Source organism: Oncorhynchus tshawytscha, linkage group LG06 (assembly GCF_018296145.1).
Source record: "Oncorhynchus tshawytscha isolate Ot180627B linkage group LG06, Otsh_v2.0, whole genome shotgun sequence".
Lineage (NCBI taxonomy): Eukaryota > Metazoa > Chordata > Actinopteri > Salmoniformes > Salmonidae > Oncorhynchus > Oncorhynchus tshawytscha.
In genome coordinates, this window is record NC_056434.1 from 42,394,966 (window position 1) to 42,414,984 (window position 20,019).

Sequence of the window (20,019 nt, forward strand, 5' to 3'; positions counted from 1 at the left end):
AGACCGGTGGAAATCTGACCTTTGGTCTGATGAGTCCAAATCTGAGATTTTTTGGTTCAAACTGCCTCGTCTTTGTGAGACACAGAGTGGGTGAACAGATGATCTCCATATGTGTAGTTCCCACCGTGAAGCAAGGAGGTGTGATGGTGTGAGTTTTTTTGCTGGTGACACTGTGTGATTTATTCAGAATTCAAGGTACACTTAACCAGCATGGCTACCACAGCATTCTGCAGCGATACGCCATCCAATCTGGTTTGCTCTTAGTGGAACGATCATTTGATTTTCAACGGGAAAATAACCCAAAACACACCTCCAGGCTGTGTAAATGGCTATTTGACCAAGAAGGAGAGTGATGGAGTGCTGCATCAGATGACCTGGCTTCCACAATCACCCAACCTCAACCCAATTGAGATGGTTTGGGATGAGTTGGACCGCAGAGTGAAGGAAAAACAGCCAACAAGTGCTCAGCATATGTGGGAACTCCTCCTAGGTGGTTGGAAAAGCATTCCAGGTGACTAACTCATGAAGCTAGTTGAGAGAATGCAAAGCTGAGTAAGTGTGTCCAAACTTCTGACTGGTATTGTGTAAGTATGTTTTTTTTGTGTTTTTTTTAAAGATATCAAATAATGTATTTTGGAAAATCAAACAGAATATCCCCAGTCACCACTAATCACTTTATTTCAGTACATATTACTAATACAAAATGGTCTGTACAAAGGCTAAAATAGGTATTTTTTTTTGCATAGAAGGATCAGTGAGATTAAAGAAAGCCAGAATGGAATGGCACAGTAAACTCTACTCACTACCAAACAGAAAGGAGAGAAGGAGAACAGATAGGCCAAGGCCTAGATTCAATCTGTAGCGATAATGATCCGTGCTCTCCCGAGATTAAAATGTTAAGGTCATTTCCTATTGAGCCGACATATGCTGCGTTTACTGTGACGTGGGAGCATTGCCTTTATATTTGAACCACGCTGTAGTGTGGATCTTCAGTGCTATGGATTGAATCTACGCCTAACTCAGGGGGTAAAGCTCAGTAGAAAAATACTCTTGTGCTCACATCAAACAGTAAAAATACTAGATAAAATTGCCAATTTTATAGGACACATCTGTAGAAACCAACTTGAAGAAAATCAGAGCCATAGATATAGTGAGATACAGTATATAGAGATATCTATATATGGCTCAGACTTATTATACTGCTCAATTTATACACTTCCTCCCCATTCCCCCCTTCACCAATACACATGTAAATATTGGACTATAAATTGTGCTTTCCTGTATTATACTTATGCTAAAATGTTTATTCTATTCTGCTGTAATTTATTTTATGTTCATATCTTTTATTATTTCTTATTGTTGCATTGTTGAGAAGGAACCTGCAAGTAAGCATTTCACTGGACAATGTATACCAAGCGCATCCCGTACATACCACTAATACAACTTAAAAGCCTGACGACTGTGTCATTTGAGTTTCTATTGTGATTAGTTCATCACACTGTCTGCAGTAGCTGCCCTTTAGGTTGCATTATCTTTAAACGAGCACACATTTTAAGGGAAGATGCTGTTCACGGTTTCCCCCCTTGATGTAGCCTAACTTCTGACAGCTCACTGATTCGCTCCGTTCAATATACCAAAATATTATAAATGATTCCGAATTAAAACGTAATTTTAAAAACTATACTTAGCGGTGCCAAGAAAAAAGCAACACAATGACGTCAGTCTTCAAACATGAAAGCCAAATGAGCGTACAGGGTATAGTGGGATTTTGCGACACACTTTCCTTTATTTAGAAAAGATTAGGATTTAAAGAATGAAATGTAGTGCACCACCTAATATAGATATTCAGAGTTCTTTTACATGTAGCAACAAAACAAAAAAAATCCACAGGACAAGGCTGACATGTAGCAGATAATACTGCGGTTTGCCATGACACTACATCAAACACACCATTCAAGAGCTTACATTTCAGAACCGCTCAGATAGTCAGCTTTAGTTGTGAGGGATTAGTGATGAGATTATAAAAATATGTCAAAGGTGGTAGAAATGAGCTGCTTCCATAGCAGACAAAACCCCCAATAACCATTCTTCCCTTTCCATCTCCAGTCTGTGGCAGTGTTTCCATGTGAAGAGAGGGGGAAAAAAATACTTATTGCTCATTCCAAATCCACGAATCAAATGTATCCTATTTCTCACTACAAGCTGCAATACTGTAAATTAAACTAGCAATACAGTACTAACCCCCCAAAAAAAAACACATTTACATTTTCTTTTACAATGCTCCTGAATTAAAAAGTACAAATGCAAACAATCTATCAAACAAATAAAAGATGAACAACATGAATTAATGGGTAGGAAATTAGTTAACGCCCGTACAGCTAAGAAAATTACGTCCAAAAATAAACAGTTCAGAGAGAGCGTGGATGTTCATATCATCTTCTGTCAATATCATGGGCATTAGGTTAATGGGGTCCTTCCTATTGCAGAGGTGCAACAAGAACTGTTGATCAGTTACTCCCAGGACTAGAATAACAGTAATGCAGTAAGAAGAATTCCATAGGGCAGAGTTGGGCAGGCATTTACAAGAACGGTACAGGCATGGTTAAAGACATACCGCAGATAATAGAATAGCACATCCTAATGTACACAAAATGGATGACATTTGTAAGGTCATTTCAGATTGACCCGACATGTGAATGCGGGAATATTGACTTTAAATTTAAATCGACCTAAAACTCTGATTTTCTGCAATACTTTTACGATGCGGTTTGGATCCAGCTCTCCGTATAGAGAAAACAAACCAGCAAACATGCAGTATGTATTGATCCTCCTACTCAGACGGCATGTTCCTCCCTCAAAACAGGACTGGAATAAATGCCTGCGGCGAAGTCGAGACAGGAAGGTGGTTTAATTGCACCTTAAAAAGGAATAATGTTACGTTCCTGTTTGTCTTCAATTCCCCCGTCTAACTATCTGTCTATAATCCCAAGGATATAATCCTAATGTTCTCCAGATGACTGACAGTGAGCTTCTGACACAACAAAGCCAAGTAGAACACAGTAAAAGAGCAGATCGTATGAAAACAAGAGACAAAAACAGCTCATGTACAACGACACAACATCATAAAACACTAGTGTTAAAGTGATAGACTTCTTCTCCTCCATGAACATGAACAAACAACATATGTTTGATAAAACACTGAAAAACCACTTGACGGTGGGAGAATGCAGGAAGCAAAGACTTGAATGGATTCCTTTCCGAAGAACAGAAAAATGTCAAACGGTAGAAAACCGACACTTCAGAGATGGCAGTTACACGTTACGTGAATGACAACGGGAAAAACTGTTTGGGATTTTGAAATGATTCTTGAACGAAGTCTGACATATGGACTGTGTAAAGCCGGTTTTGTATCAGGATTTTATCATGTATATTTATCTTCATGCTGGAGTGGCTATTCTGCATTTCATTCAACATCTAACCCTTCCACCCCAAATCACTTCACACAATGTCGCAATGTCAGACTTTCACAATACAATAATGATCACAGATCTGATCAGCTGAGATGAATGTGCTCTTTAGTCTATGATTATCAGATGCAGTATTACTTCTGGGAGCAAGCAAAGTGGCAGAGGGCACACGGATGTAGGTACACAGGGTACGAACCACATCTCTACAAATGTCGACCCTGGCGTGTACCTCGCGGCATTTGCTGGAGCGATAAATTGTGCCGAATGTTTGTGGATGCCTCCAGGCAGAGGACGTGAAGCGCTCATGCCAGTGCTTTACATCAGCAGCTGTCATGTTTTTCCTGTGGTTGTAAAACATGGATTATGATGGGGCATCCAGTGAATCAGAGACAGAAAGGTCAACAACAACTATCTGAGCCTGTGACACAGCCATGCACAAAACCCACATCTGCTGCCATCTACCACCATGTAGAGTATTGTACATCCCAATATGTTCAAATGAAGATTTAATGAATGACCTTAGATGGTCCTGAAGATGATCCTTAATGCAGACAGAGTGTGAAGGACGCAGTGTCACTGCGTTTGGCTAAATGTCCTTTACCTCCTGCCGCCTCCTCGATCCTTCACACGACATCTGCATGTAGCAGCAATGTCAGAGTTCCTACACCTCTTATCCCAAGCAGCATCCTAGCCTCTAACCCTCCTGCAATTGTAGGATGAGATTTTAGAACTGAGACACTTCTGGTCCCGATTATCGAACTTCTAACCAAATTCCCCAAAGTACAGTAAACATCCAGTCAGTTCAGCCAACCTCCCCTCCTTTATGTTAACGATAAGTCAATGAATTGATTACTACAAGCAGAAGGTTGCAAGTGAATGCTTCTTTAAGTTCCCTCTACTTCTGCATGTTGACATGTTAAAGGAAAACGGGGCCATGTTCATTAGGGCATGTAAAGGAAAATGTTTATGCTACAAAAATGTTTCTTATCCAGGTAGTCCTAAACTGTTTCAGTCCATTTTGTTCCAGTGCCTAATGAACATGACCCTGTTGGTAAAGCCCTCCCAAGCAGCTTAGAGTGTAGTTATCTACGTACCCTGAAACCTACCCTTGTTCTTGTACTAAACAGGACTCCTGCTGTTGAACCGCACATAGGCCACCACAGGGCGCGTTGCCATATCCGAACCACAGCTTCGCCTGATCAGACTCCCTCCCTTCCACCCACTCTGTGACTGACTGACGCAGGGAAGGCGCTTTGAAAACTACAGCAGCAGAATCCAGACTACAGGTGTAGACACATCATCACTTAGTCTAGCAGGAATGTCAGTGAAAATGTGGACTGTGAAGAGCTTGTCTCGCCCCCCTGCCGTTCCGACATGTAAAAAGTAAGAGAGAGAGCGAAAGGATGAGATGGAGAAAGAGAGGGAATAAAAACTAAAGAGTTCAGGCATTCCTGGAGAGCTACCATTCTGTAGGTTTTTGCTCCAACCTTAATCTAGTGCAGATGATTCTAATAATTAGCTGGTTGATCAACTGAATCAGGTCAGTTACAACTGGGGTTGGAGCGAAAACCTACAGGAGGGTAGCTCTCCAGGAACAGGGTTGGAGAGCCCTGCACTCTTAACTTGATTCCTCTGAAGTGTAATTCTTTCCATCACAGGAAACACCTCTACGAATCCAGGGCACCACCCACTTAGGGCTCATGGCATTACAACCTTGACCTACGACCCACCCCAACCCCTGACCATCCACAGCAAGGATGGGCAACTCCAGTCCTCGGGGGCCTGGTTGGTGACACACGTTTTCCCCAGCCACTGCTAACACCAGACTCCAATAATCAACTGATCATTGACTGTGTCATAGACTGACCGATTGCTTTACCATATGATGTGTTTAGCTGATAAGTAAAATACCTATCCAGGCATTGTAAGATCTGGCATGCGTCAGCAACGCCTGGGCAGAGGAACGCGCCCATAGTCTTCAGTTTAGATTCATGCAATTTGTCTAATCAGGTGTGTTAGCTATAGGGCTAGGAGAAGAGTGTCACACCAGTTCGCCCCCCTACGACTGGAGTTGCCCATCCCTGATCCACAGCAACTCATCACATCTCATCACAGGTGGCCGTAATGTCTGGAACGGATTAAATAGCATGGCATCGAAAACATCAAACACATAGTTTCCATTAGTTTGATACCATTCCATTCACTCCATTCCATCCATTATTATGAGCCGTCCTCCCCTCAGCAGCCTCCTGTGCATCTCATCCATTCCACACCTCTGACAACAGATAACACAGGGCTCTCCAACCCTGTTTCTGGAGGGTTACCCTCCTGTAGGTTTTTGTTCCAACCCCAGTTGTAACTAAGCTGATTCAATTTATAAACCAGCCAATTATACAAATCAGGTGCACTAGATGATGGTTGGAGTGACAACCTACAGGATGGTAGCTCTCCAGGACACAGGGTTGGAGTGACAACCTACAGAATGGTAGCTCTCCAGGAACAGGGTTGGAGTGACAACCTACAGGATGGTAGCTCTCCAGGAACAGGGTTTGAGAGTCTTGACTTAGCATATCAAACACTCCATTTCATAGGAGCATAAAGGACACCTTTAGAAGAAACAATTCATACTGTATTGGGGGAAAAAATGTTGTCTGACATTTTCAATGAAAAAGGGTTCCGGGGAGTAGAAAACTAGCATAGCATGTCGGAGCCTTTCATCATTTACAAGGGAAAGAGGAAGTTAACATGAACAATCAACACGACAAAATCAATGAAAACCTGGAGACTACAATCTAATCTTTCTTTTCACCGCTTTCTTCGCCTTGCAGGGGGAGGATGTGAGCATTAGTAAAGCCTCCCGCAAAACTATTAGTCCAAGCGCCCAAAACATTTATATTTACTTCTGAACAGGAGAGAGACGACATAAGACATCTTCCAGTCCCATTTATCTTTGGCAAATGAATGGTGGAGTGGACAGAGAAGAGGACAAGGGTGACATAGCTGCAGTCTGTACAGGGTTTCTGGGAAGAGTGGGGAGTGGGAGGCTTTGTGATACAGGAGGTATGGGGGAGGGGGGGGCATCCAGAGTCTATCCCATCAGGCAGTACATGGGGCTCCTTTCCCTGTGTGCTGTCTGTCCCACGCTAAGCGTCATACTTCTTCCCTGTTCTGTGGATTTGGTGGAACAGTGTCATGGAGAACGCCATTCCCAGGAGCTGCAGAGAAGGAGAGGGAGAAAAATGAATTTGGTCTTTGAAGTCTCTATAAAGATGTTTTATCATTACTGTATCAAAGTCAGAGGACACAGTGAATGGTACAGTGCAGCCAGTTCTGAGTGATGTGAGCAAACTCCTGTGTTATGTACTCTGCTACACTAGGTGAAATACATTCACTGTTAGTGCTTCTGGGCTTGTGTTGAGTTTATGACACTGAAGAAAAATCCTCCAGCAGAGTTTGAAAACAACCCACATTTTCCTATTTCCAAACCATGGATAGAGATTGGCTACCACCTCTCTCTCTCAGGCCGTCTTGAAACATCAAATATAACAACATGCCTCTGTATGTCACTGATGAAATACCGTGAGATAAGTGAGCACATTATGTCAATGAGGTAAATTATGAAAAAAAAGTTTATTCTTTGAAGTTTTCCATTAAGGAATAGCCTGTGATACGTAGGACTACTTTCACATCAAAGTCGGGAGGCTGATCCTAAAGCCATTATCTGAAGCAGTCAGGACTGGAGTGAGTAAAACTCTTTATTACAGAACATAACTGGGTTCAAATACTATTTGAAATCTTTCAAAAACAACGTTAGCCTGCCCAGAGTGCCCTATGGGCGGGGTTTGTGTTTTTTTTTACTATTCTATTGGTTCCATTGTGCCAGGAAAGCTCAGTCAAGCCCAGATAAAATATTATAAATTATTTCAAGTAGTATTTGAACCCAGGTCAGTTACACATGCAGACCACACTTACTGTAGCCGGAAGTTAGCTCGCTAGCTACCGTAGGAAGTATTTTGCTACTGTGATTAGCATAAGCTGCTGCTGACTTTCCCTTTCGTTCCAGACAAACTTGGGTCCATATGCTTAGGGATACCTTCTTAAACTCCTGCCAGTCCCACCTAATATCTAACACAGTGTGGTGAAAAAAGCTAACAGTTATTATACCAGGCTCTTGAGCAATGCCAAGCACACATCACAGATCAAACTCCAACCCCAACCCTGTCACACACAGACACACACCCTGTTCAGTATGTCTGCATTAGGGATGCACCTGTAGGGCAGAGGCTTTGGATAGGATAGGGGGCAGCATTTGGAATTTTGGATGAAAAGCATGCCCAAATTCAACTGCCTGCTACTCATCCCCAGAATATAAGATATGCATAGTATTAGTAGATTTGGATAGAAAACACTCTGAAGTTTACAAAACTGTTTGAAACATGTCTGTGAGTATAACAGAACTTATGTAGCAGGCGAAACCCTGAGGACAAACCATTTATTTTTGACGTCACTCTCTTTTCAATGCGTTTTCATTGGGAATCCAGATTTCTAAGGGACCTTCTTGCAGTTCCTACCGCTTCCGCTGGATGTCACCAGTCTTTAGAAATTGGTTGAGGTTATTCCTTTGTGTAATGAAGAAGTACGGCCATCTTGAACGAGGGTCACTTCATGTGTACTGTTTGATAGAGGCGCATGACCAGAAAGCATGCGTCAGTTTGTTTTCTTCCTGTATTGAACACAGATCATCCCGTCTTCAATTTTATCAATTATTTACTTTAAAAAATACCTAAAGTTGTATTACAAAAGTAGTTTGAAATGTTTTGGCAAACTTTACAGGTAACTTTTGAGATATTTTGTAGTCACGTTGCGCATGTTGGAACCGGTGTTTTTCTGGATCAAACGCTCCAAATAAATGGACATTTTGAATATATGTGCACGGAATTAATCGAACGAAAGGACCATTTGATGTTTATGGGACATATTGGAGTGTCAACAGAATAAGCTCGTCAAAGGTAAGGCATGATTTATATCTGTATTTCTGTGTTTTGTGTCGCGCCTGCAGGGTTGAAATATGTTTTCTCTCTTCTGGTTATGGAGGTGCTATCCTCAGATAATAGCATTGTTTGCTTTCGCCGAAAAGCCTTTTTGAAATCTGACATGTTGGCTGGATTCACAACACGTGTAGCTTTCATTTGGTATCTTACATGTGTGATTTCATGAAAGTTAGATTTTTATAGGAATTTATTTGAATTTGGCGCTCTGCATTTTCTCTGGCATTTGGCCAAGTGGGACGCTACCGTCCCACATATCCCAGAGAGGTTTTTAACTCATGCGGACTCTCCCCAGCTTTCTCCAGCTTACTCTACAGAGCAAAGTAGAGGTCTGAAGCAAAGTCTATCTATAATTCTAGGTTCCATAGTTTGTTATTAAGCAGATAGGACAATAGTGTGAATACAGAAAAGACAGGAGTTTGAGTCAAAGGGCAGTAGGCAGTGGACCGGATTCAAACCCATGCCGGCACAGGGATACACGTGTGCCAACACTAACCGCTGGACCACACAGGCCATCTCTCTGCAGACTGCCTTTTAATGAGACCCATTTCTGCTACTCTCTCAGTAATAGGCTGGGGAATGTTAGTTGGTGGGGTCAGGCCAAAGGTCAAAGGAAAAGTAAACTATGTACAGTATATTATCCTTCTGCTGCTGCAGGCTCAGCCTTCTATATTTCCTCATTATATCTCTCTCATTCTCTCTTTCTCTACTTCTCTCCTGCTCTCTTTCTATCCCTCTCTCAAAAACACCCTATGCAACAGGCGTGTTTGGGATTTGATAATGTGTGTGAGCAGAGAGAGTGCAGACCAGCCCTGTGGTACAGTCTAAAATCATGGTGACAACTCTACTTCTATACGTTAAAGAGCTTGGGCTTTCCTGCCTCTGACACAGAGTAGGTAGGGAAGAGCAGAGAGGCAGCTGGAGTTAGACAGGTAGGCAAGACAGGAAGCGTAGACAAGGAGGCAGACAGGTTGGGAAGACAGGTGCTTTAGGGTAGTCAGAGAGACATACCACGAGAAAAGATAGTCAGACAGGTACTTTATGGTAGACAGAGAGTCAGACAGAAAGGACAGACAGGAGGAACATAGGGATGCAGCATGCTGAGATCTCTTTATCAGGTCTTATATCACTTCCTGGTGTCTGGCTCCAGCGTTGGGCACAGAGCCAAGGTGCTTTGATTTTCTCAGACAGGACCAGGGAACAGCAGACACCATCTTCGATATTTCAGTACGGCAGAATGTGTAGATACTACTACGCCCACTGAGCATGGACTTTATTACTGGCCTGTCTCTCACAGGGAGAGGGAGTGTATGGCTGTGAGGTTACACACACACACACACACACACACACACACACACACACACACACTTCATGGAGAGAGCTTGCTGCTTACCTGCACTACCAAGATGCACATGCCAATGGTTCCCATGAGATGCTTATTGTCATCGAGCCACTCCTCCACCTTCTCATAGCAGCCCTAGGGGACAGAGGGACAACAATAGAAGTGTGAGCGGACACTAGCACTTGACAGAGAGAGAGAGAGAGAGAGAGATAGAAGAAAGATAGAATAGGGGGTGATGGAGGAAATATGGAAGAATAGTAAGAGTCACTCGATGGAGATAAATAACGTTCTGTCAAAAACAGCAAATGGAAAACACTTTGGATCGTTCAATTTTGAATATGGCAAGACATTTAATATTTCGGAAGCACAAGGTTGTTGGGGAGGAAAGATAGTAAAATCACTGAAGTGGCCCTTCTGTAGCTATCATCTCTGGTTCATGTATATTGTTAGATGTTATCAATCACAGGTTCATTCACAGGTCACTACTACTTGAAAAAGTTTGGCATGGGCCCTCAAATCCTGAAAACGTTCTACAGCTGTACCATTGAGAGCATATTGACTGGCTGCATCGCTGCCTGGTATGGCAATAGCACCGCCATCGATCGCGTGGCACTACAGCGGACAGCTTACTACATCACTGGGGCCGAGCTCCCTGCCATTCAGGACATCTGTATCAGGCGGTGTGGAAGGAAGGCCCGGAAAATTGTTTAAGCCATACACTCTACTAAATGTAAAACTATATAAAACTAAACATATTCACGTCACCAAATTATTGATTAAAACACACTGTTTTGCAATAAAGATCTACAGTAGCCTTAACAACACTCTGTAGGGTAACACCATGGTGTAGCCGGAGGACAGTCAGCTTCCGTCCTCCTCTGGGTACATTCACTTCAATACAAAATCTAGGATGTTCGTGGTTCTCACCCCTTTCCATAGATTTGCATAGTAATTATCAGAACTTCTGGAGGACATCCTCCAACCTATCAAAGCTCTTGCAGCTTGAACTGACATGTTGTCCACCCAATCAAAGGATCAGAGAATGAATCTAGTACTGAAAGCAAAAGTACAGCTAGCTAGCACAGCAGTGCAGTGCATAAGATTTGGTGAGTACTTGACTCAAAGAGAGAGAAAGACAATAGTTGAACAGTTTTGAGTAAATTATTTTTTTCAAAAAGGAAGGAGAAGCGAGAGAGTTAGCTACTGTATATTTCATATTTTTTTCACTTTCCCTTACTTAGCTAGCGAATGCAGCTAGCTAGTTTAGCCTACTCAAACATCCGGCTCAAACAGAGAGGGATGCTACGTTATTTAGCTAGCTGCCTATGGCTTTCCAACACTTTTACTCTGCCATGTAAGCTTTTGGTTGTATTAATTTCTTGCCACCAGGGCCTGCCGTTGTAACTGCTAACCTCCTTGCTGACTGTACACTGTACTGCATGATTGTTGCGGGTTTACTAACGTGTTAGTTCTAGTAGCTATGTTGACTATGACGTTATAATATGGAGACAGTGATGTAGGCTGTGTGTAGCGGTCACAGACAGCTGACATGTTGTGCACGGAAGTCCACAAGCGAAGGGTGAGGAGGAGAGCGCATAGATGCGAGATGAAATGATACAATTACCAAAGGGATCATGCTACAGTATGTGGCTGCTATGAAAGTGAATTATGTTTGCGTGTGATCAGGGGTGTATTCATTAAATCAATTCTGTTGAAAAACATTTCTTAAAAGGAAGCAAACGGAACGAAACGGGGATGAACATACCTGAATTTGCCCAATAGAAACTCTCGTTGCAACTGTTGGACTAATGATTACACCCTAGATCATCTAGATGCAGGCAAGGGTGTGCAAGGCAGTATTGAATGTGTCAATGTCTGTCAACTTGGTTACTCAAATTTCTCTCGACCTGTGAACCTAGTGTACGTTGTAAACTTGCATTTATAAGCTAGGTTGTAGCAATCTAATGATGAGACAACTCTGTAATGAAATTCTCTATTCAAATTAAATGTATTCTTATTATGATGTATTATTATAATTATGACATTGTAGCTGTGTTAACTAGTGACAACCATGTGGCGGGGAAGTTAGTGACAGTTTCAGCTGTTGCAATAGATGGGTTGGCTGACAATGTCACGAAAACAATGTGCGTGCTTCCATGGGGCAGAGTCAGCTTTTGAGGTGTTTTGACTGATTTCATGTCAATGCTAATATGGCAAAAAATTCACTAGCTAGCGAACTGTAATGATGTATTTGAGAGACAAGTGGTCATTCTGCAAATGTATTGCCAACTAGTATCTAATAATAATAACAATTTAATAATAATAATAATACATTGTTGTACATTGTTGTACAACTACTAATAGACCTAGAACGAATAATACAACTAGAACTATTAATACAACTAATAAAACAAAATACCTATAATATATAGTATACTGTACACACATACATACACACACATTTACAAGTATCTTCACATGGTGATGTTTGCATTAGTTAAAAACACAAACCGTTTGTTAACATTTGAAAAGGGGCTTTTTTAAATTATTTTTTTATTTCACCTTTATTTAACCAGGTAGGCTAGTTGAGAACAAGTTCTCATTTACAACTGCGACCGGGCCAAGATAAAGCAAAGCAGTGTGACACAGACAACAACACAGAGTTACACATGGAGTAAACAATAAACAAGCCAATAACACAAACAAGTCAATGACACAGCAGAGAAAAGAAAGTCTATATACAGTGTGTGCAAAAGGCATGAGGAGGTAGGCAATAATAGGCCATAGGAGCGAATAGTTACAATTTAGCAGATTAACACTGGAGTGATAAATGAGCTGATGATGATGTGCAAGTAGAAATACTGGTGTGCAAAAGAGCAGAAAAGTAAATAAATGAAAACAGTATGGGGATGAGGTAGATAGATTGGGTGGGCTATTTACAGATGGACTATGTACAGCTGCAGCGATCGGTTAGCTGCTCAGATAGTTGATGTTTGAAGTTGGTGAGGGAAATAAAAGTCTCCAACTTTCTATTGCAGAGATTTACATGGAACTCAAACCCATCCTTAGGCACAGGTTGCACACCTCTTATTATAGGGAATCTCCCATTCTGCAGTACAGAAATATAGGGAACATGTAGACCCTGAAGTTTTGTGCTGTAAAATCAAACTGCTGTTTTAGGCATAATGAAAGCAAAAGTTTGCAGGGTGACCAAAATGCAAAGTAAGCAATGTTAGGCTACTTAAAATCAAAATGATGTTCAAAACAATACAAGCCTTACCTCAACGCACTTGCAAAGTAACTATTGTATAGTCATTTGAAATATATACTTCTTTTAGATGCACCTTTTGTCTGAGCAGAAAGAATCTGTGCACTCTTCGATTGGCACTAGAAGAGCCGAGTGAGTCCATGTTTACGTCATGCCACCCTCCGTCCTTGACTTTTCCTATATAAGTCTATTTAACTCACATATGTTGTAACAAAAAAATATTTCGATATCACAAACGGAATGTGTTATAAGCAGATTCAAGAGGATTTCTTGTATTTATTTTTTTTGAGCGCAAAAAAATAACTTTTTCAAATCCTCCTACATAGTTACATGCAGGTAAAATGTTTTGATTTCTATATATTATCAGAAAGATCAGATTATGAGGTTACCAAAACACTTACCATTGCCAAATAACTCTCAAAAGTAAAGAGATAAGATCTATTTCCCAATAAAATGTTTTCCAATGATAGCCACTGTTCCATGCACTCCAAACATGAGCATGTGCCTCAGTAACCTAAACTATTGAAAATGCTATTGTGTTCAATTTTTTTGTTGTCATATTCTGATGTTACCCAAGACCTTCATAAACACAAAAAATATATATATTTTTCCGATACCGTATATGAAATGTATTTATTACATTGTTGGGTCAAAGGGTCATTGGGTCAAAGGGCCAGGCTTTTCTGGTGTTAAAATGCTATTTGGTTTCCCATGCTTGTGACATTGATCACATTTGATTGTTTAATATATGACCTATAAGCCTCCAATTTATTCCAGAGGATCCACATCTCATGACAGTGACTGCCCTGTGTCCGCCTGGTGTCCAGTGTGCCCACTCACCCGTGTCCAGAACATGTTGGTGGAGTTGCGTCCGCACTCCTGGTAGTGCTCCTGGCAGCAGCGGTCGGGCACCACCTTCTCCTTGAGGGCCTCGTGCCAATCTGTGTACCCTACCACCCCACAGCACTTCCACTGCAGGACACACACACGGAGGGCGACGGCAGAAGTTAGTGCTACCCGTCCAAAGAGTCCTTAAAACAATTCTGATAAATACGTCAGTAGGTTAGTCTATTGTAATTACGTATGTACGCTCCCTGTAAGATGCTGTCCCTTAAGATGCTGTATCTTAAGGAGCCCATAGCATATTCCAAGAAACAGTATGGATGTTCCATACCGGCTGTTCTGTTAATTCAACCATCCATGGTATTTACAGCAAAAATGCTTTCAGGCGAAGGCTTCGCTATAAATGCATTTATGCACTATCCTGAGGTGAACTTGAGTCCACATGAAAGTTATTTTGCTGTTTTACATGTGAAAGTGGATTGTTCACGAATGGTCATGATCCTAGAATGTCACATACTACATACCTCTGCTTGGATGATGTTCCATGCGTTCCTGAGGCCTACATTGTTGTCTGTGTTGTACAGAGACAAGCCATCCTTCAGGTCCTGCTTGGCATTCTCGCTGACCTGATGACAGATCACACAACACACAAACCTTGGTTAGATAGATGGCTCCAGGTGACCTAGAAATCTGTCAGACACATTGGATTATGCCGTATATCATTTGTTGAATCTGAAGGTTTGACTTTGACGTCGCTCGATTCCCTCCACTGAGCTTACATTTAAATATGCCTTTTGGCATAGCTATTGCGTTTTCCTCTCGACCGGATCTTAACAATACGATCAGTGCTCATGTCATTTCTAATGGATATAAATATTTCATCACACGTGTTAATGAGATTATTGCATACAATCTATGCTTGGCTGTTCCAGAGCAGCCGTGTATGCCTAGAGGGCTGGGAAACTACCATGGAAGATTGAAAGTGGTGTGCAGAGATGGGAGTCATTATATGGAGAAATGACACTGTGTCTGTAAGAGGAGTGCGTGCTGGTCTTACAGGACATAAAACAGGCAATTTGTTTCATATTGAAATCTTCAAGCATAAAGCAACTGTAATGTAATGTCTGTAGAAGTACAAGATGTCCCCCCATTGACATGAACGGCACAATAACCGTGGCAACGCTGTCAGTGGAAGTTACAACCCGCTGGGCACACCACGTCATTTCAACATGGAAATGTGGGTAATATTTGGTTGAGACGTTGATCAATGAGACTTGAACCTTTATTCCCCCACAACAACAACAAAAAAAACACAGAAGTATGTTGAATTCCTAATGTGTTATCTATCACTATGCTTTCAACCATCTAAAAGGACAACCAAATTCCAATGGAAAAACCATGTCTGATTTCTGATTCAGTTGTCATCTAAATGTGTTATTCCTGCGCTTTCAACCATTTAAAAGCACAACAAACAAATATTTTGTATTTATACTTCAGTTTTCTCACTGTGCTTCATCACAACCAAATGACATGTACATTGCTGTTGCATTGAAAATACATATTGCAAGTGATCGATGCTGTTTGAGATTCTGCACAGATTATTATAGCAAAAGATCTCCACAGACCTGCAACCTTTGAATGCTATCTTGAACATGCACTCTTTCTATGATTAGGCCTACATTAGAAATTTATATTCAGTAACCTCAAAATGTGGCTCTGGATGTGTTACTCATTTTAAGGTTGAATAAATACTGTTTTATTAGTTTGTAAGATAACCTAACTTTAGGCTATTTAGTGTCTTACAAAAGTCATATCGAATTGTGTTTGGTTACTCAACCAAATATCAACATTTAAAATCAGTTTTTTTTAAATGTTAAATATTAAATCATCACTGTATGTCTAATAAATCAATGTGCATTTATTTCATGAAAATAACTCCAAATATAATATTATATCATTTATTTTCATGAGCCTCATTTAGCCATTGAAATACTGATCGTGTGGGCATGTTGATACATTTATTTACATACACAGCCATAATTGGCGGATAGGATCGTCTAGAGAGCATGGGTAGGCAACTAGATTCACCCACAGGCCGATTTTTGTCTGAGATTATGGTTGGGGGGCTGGAAAATTATAATATTTTGTAAACTGCAAATTGACAACTAAGCCCAAAAATATATTATATTTGAAAATAACAATTTCATAGCTTGACTACATTGAGACATACATTTTATTTGTGGGAATATATTTACTCAATTAAAACAATTTTTTTATGAATTCCTGTTGATTTTTCAGTCATTTTTTTGCATTTCAAAAGTGATCTAGATTTGTGTTTTGTTGTCAATGCAACAAAATATCAACATTTGAAGGAGATGTATATTTTGTTCCACTGACTTAGTCTGGCTTTAATTCCATTTTGTCTACAAATTAATAATTGATATGCTGGATTCAAGTCTCAACCAAAAACCTAAGTTAAAGAATATGACTAAATCAAATCAAACTTTATTTAAAGGGCATCTGGTGATATTTAGTTGCGTTGACAACCAAACACAATTCAATATCCAGTTTGTCTACAAATGAATAACTGATATGTTGGATTCACATCGCCATCTCAGAATCCAAGTTAAAGAATAGGATTAAATCGAAACAAGTCAAACTTGATTTAGTCCTATTCTTTAACTTAGATTTTTGGTTCAGATGGTGACGCGAATCCAACATTTGAATGACTAACCTGAAGATTAAATGAGAAATGAACCCAAGGTTGAAACCCCAGGACACGTATTGTCTGTTTTTAGTTGAACCCTGGGTTGAATTGAAACAACAGCTGTTGATGACTTTGCAAATGTGATATACGCCTAAATAGTATCATTGATGATACAGTATATGACTTATAAAACATGGTTACATTTAATTTGCTCTGTTATACCTACCCTTTGGAATGACTTCGATAGCGACAGTGAGATCTTTCAATAATCATTCTCACGATAGCACACTGGCAGTGGCGATTTTAGCATGTAAATCTTGGTGGGGCAAACAAACACAAACATTTCCAGGATGCATGCCAGCAAAGTCACTACACAACACAAAACTAAACAAATACCTTAATTGCACTATAACGGTGACAAAGGGTGCCCACAAACTGTTAGGGCCTACACAAAGCTGTCCCAACAGCAGTCCCAACACCTTAACACTGCTACACCTGGCTATCAGCGGAGCCTTGTCTGGCAGCAAAACAGTTAATTCAGCCTCATTTACTGCCTTTTAAAAAAACATAGCAGATATGGCTGACTTGGTTAAACAAATGTGGTTTCTACTGACAATTGAGATGGACAAGCTATGGCATAAGGGGACGACAAGCGGATAAGAGGCAATCCGTAGTTTCGATTAAGACATTAATGAGCGAGCTAAGACGGAAAAAGTCAATATAACTATTTGTTCAGCACTTTTGAAATGTACAGCGACAGAATTCAGAACAAGGGCCGTTCTTACAGTATTCTCCCTGTACACCATGTCAGAACCGTAGGATAAATAAAGGGGGCATATAAGCAGACAATGAAAGCTCTTACAATATTAGATGATTACAGGGTCAACTAGAGAACATTGCCAACCCCAATGCTCCGTATTGACCGCTGGCAACCCCACTACCACATAAAGCACTGAGCTAGGCTGAAACACCTGCATTTTGCAGCTGCCTTACTCAAGAAAACAAAAAAGAGACCAGGTTTGTATGGAGGCTTTATTTAACTCAATGATTTTTAAAATTTATTTTACCCTGTTTGCAGACTGATATGTGACACGTATTGATGCAAAATTAACATGCAAACAGGCAACCTGGTCCCCCCCCCCCAAAATAAAATGTATTTGATATTTTTTTGCTAAAAATGTAGGGCTGAAAACAGGTGGGGCTCTGCCCTGAATGACGGGTCGCCACTGCACATTGGTAGTAGTCAGTGACAAATATCAAAGCTGGGCTTGGTTAAAACCCCAGATTTGAGACTAAATGGATAGCTGTAGATAAATCAACTCTGCAGCAGGAGGTGCTGCCCAGCCTGTTGTTTTTTTAGATAGTGGATACAACGTTGAAGAACTGACATTGTTTCAAAGGTAAAAATTCAACATCATTTATACAAGGTTTGTCTATGTTGAAAATTGGTTACCATAATGACATAATCCTGCGGTTAAAATTTCACACATAAAATAACAGTTTACGTTGATTTATTTTTGCAATTCCAATGTATTTTCCACCTAGATTCCATGTCACAATATTGAAACAACGTTGATTTGACCAGTTTGTGCCCATTGGGAAGGAGATGCAGCGTGCCTGTCCTCTCTGATCTACACTCTTACATGAAACACTAACAGACTAATGTGCCTCTCCTCACTAATCTACACTCTTAGATGAAACACTAACAGACTGACTGGGGAGAAGTTGAACATTGTTATTATAGAGGGGCTTGCTGTATAGCAAGAGGGGATAATTATTATGGTTCAGGCATCAAAATACACTTCTGGCTCGACAGGAATTGAGCAGCTAAAGAATAACAGTTATAATGACACTCGGGTCTTGCTGAGGACATTCAAATATCAGATTCCCCTTTTGAAAGACCAGAAGAAGCCCTCTTATATTCAGTGTCACAGTGAGCGAAACACAGCAAAACTTTTGAACTTGTTATTCTCGAGAGGTGATTCGCTATCGGTCTGGAAAAAACCCACAGAATTTCTCTACCATAAAGGGCGTAAATAAACTATTTGCTGAATTAATCATAAAAGAGGAATTCACTTTTTCAGGATAATTATAATTTCACAAAAAAAGGCTAAGTAATTATTCATTATTCATAACCCACTTAAATTCTCCCAAACTTTTTAAATAAAATTTGCATCATTTCAAATCATCATTTTTTTCTCCCAAAGTGGAGCAGTGTATCTGTATTGTTCCTCATCAGCCGTGAAGGCATCGTCATATCTGTCAATGTGCAGGGAAATGAGATGAAGAGCACCATAATCTATCTCTGCCTCTCTTAGTCCCATCTCCATCTCTCCTCTCCTCCACGAGTCTCTCTCTCTCCTCATTACTCCTCCCCACAGCCACACAATCACAGGAGAGAACAGGGGACCAGTCATCTTCTGAGCCCAAAAGCCCATTTTCTTTCTTTCCACCCTCCCTCCAACGTACGTGTGAGAGTCTTCGATATGTCTTGAAATGCAACATAATGATCTAGTTTTTACCACCGCTAACGAGAGGCACAGAAATGACTATGAAACAAACGACAGGCTTGATCTCTCACTGCTTTGACCTATTTTTCTCCCTTTGCGGCAGAAGTGGATACAAACACTTCTTTTGTGTGAGATAGTTCTCATAACATGCTCGAATCAAGTAAGTCTATGCAGATGGCAAAATTGTTCTCTGATAGCAAAACTATGCCGTTCTTAGAGAACTCATCACTCATTAACTTGTCAAACCTGTCAAAATGCATCAACAGAATATCTCAAGGAAATATATTGACAATATGATATATTGAGTGTAAAATCTCTCTCATTATGGAGCACGCTGCTGGCTTCATTTGAGCTGCAGATCCACCTGCATCAGCAGAATGGGATGGGAGAGAGACGCCAGCCGTTGCCCTGATCCTGTCCACATTCTGATTGTGCCAACATTTGTCGTCAAAAGACACATTGTGATCTGATTGGGATTAGATCTTCCTGACCACCTCAGGAGGTAGTCGAAGACGCATCTTGTACGGATATCCTTGAACTGTAAACAAATCCGGAAAGGGAAAGCATATGGTAAACGTCACGGTTGTATCGCCCTGACAAAAATGACACCGGCCAGTTGAATTAGATCATGGTCTTCATTAGAAACCGACGGATCAGACGCCACAGTCCAATACCATGTCCAGCTCTGAATAACATGGGGCATATAGAAATACATATATTTCTGAAGAGATATCATCCCGAATGAGAGAAAGTGTTCTACAGTTCCCATGTCCAATGCCAGCGCAAAATCTAATATTTGAAAACATTGTAGGCTACAGAAAGGCCAAGGATTTT

At 40.7% G+C, this 20,019-nt stretch overlaps 1 protein-coding gene across 4 annotated transcripts in view; it reads right to left on the reverse strand.

Annotated features, from left to right (window-relative positions):
• Positions 1-660: 660 nt before the first annotated feature.
• tspan9a (tetraspanin 9a) overlaps positions 661-20,019 on the reverse strand; it is a 281,777-nt gene continuing 262,418 nt past the window's right edge. For all 4 annotated transcript variants that reach the window (XM_024423877.2, XM_024423878.2, XM_042323281.1 and 1 more), the window contains 4 exons: positions 14,493-14,594; positions 13,966-14,097; positions 9,909-9,992; positions 661-6,682 (listed from right to left, as the gene is read on the reverse strand). In XM_024423877.2, coding sequence (XP_024279645.1) covers positions 6,611-6,682; positions 9,909-9,992; positions 13,966-14,097; positions 14,493-14,594 — 390 coding nt within the window. In that variant the 3' untranslated portion in view covers positions 661-6,610. The remainder of the gene's footprint in view (positions 6,683-9,908; positions 9,993-13,965; positions 14,098-14,492; positions 14,595-20,019) is intronic.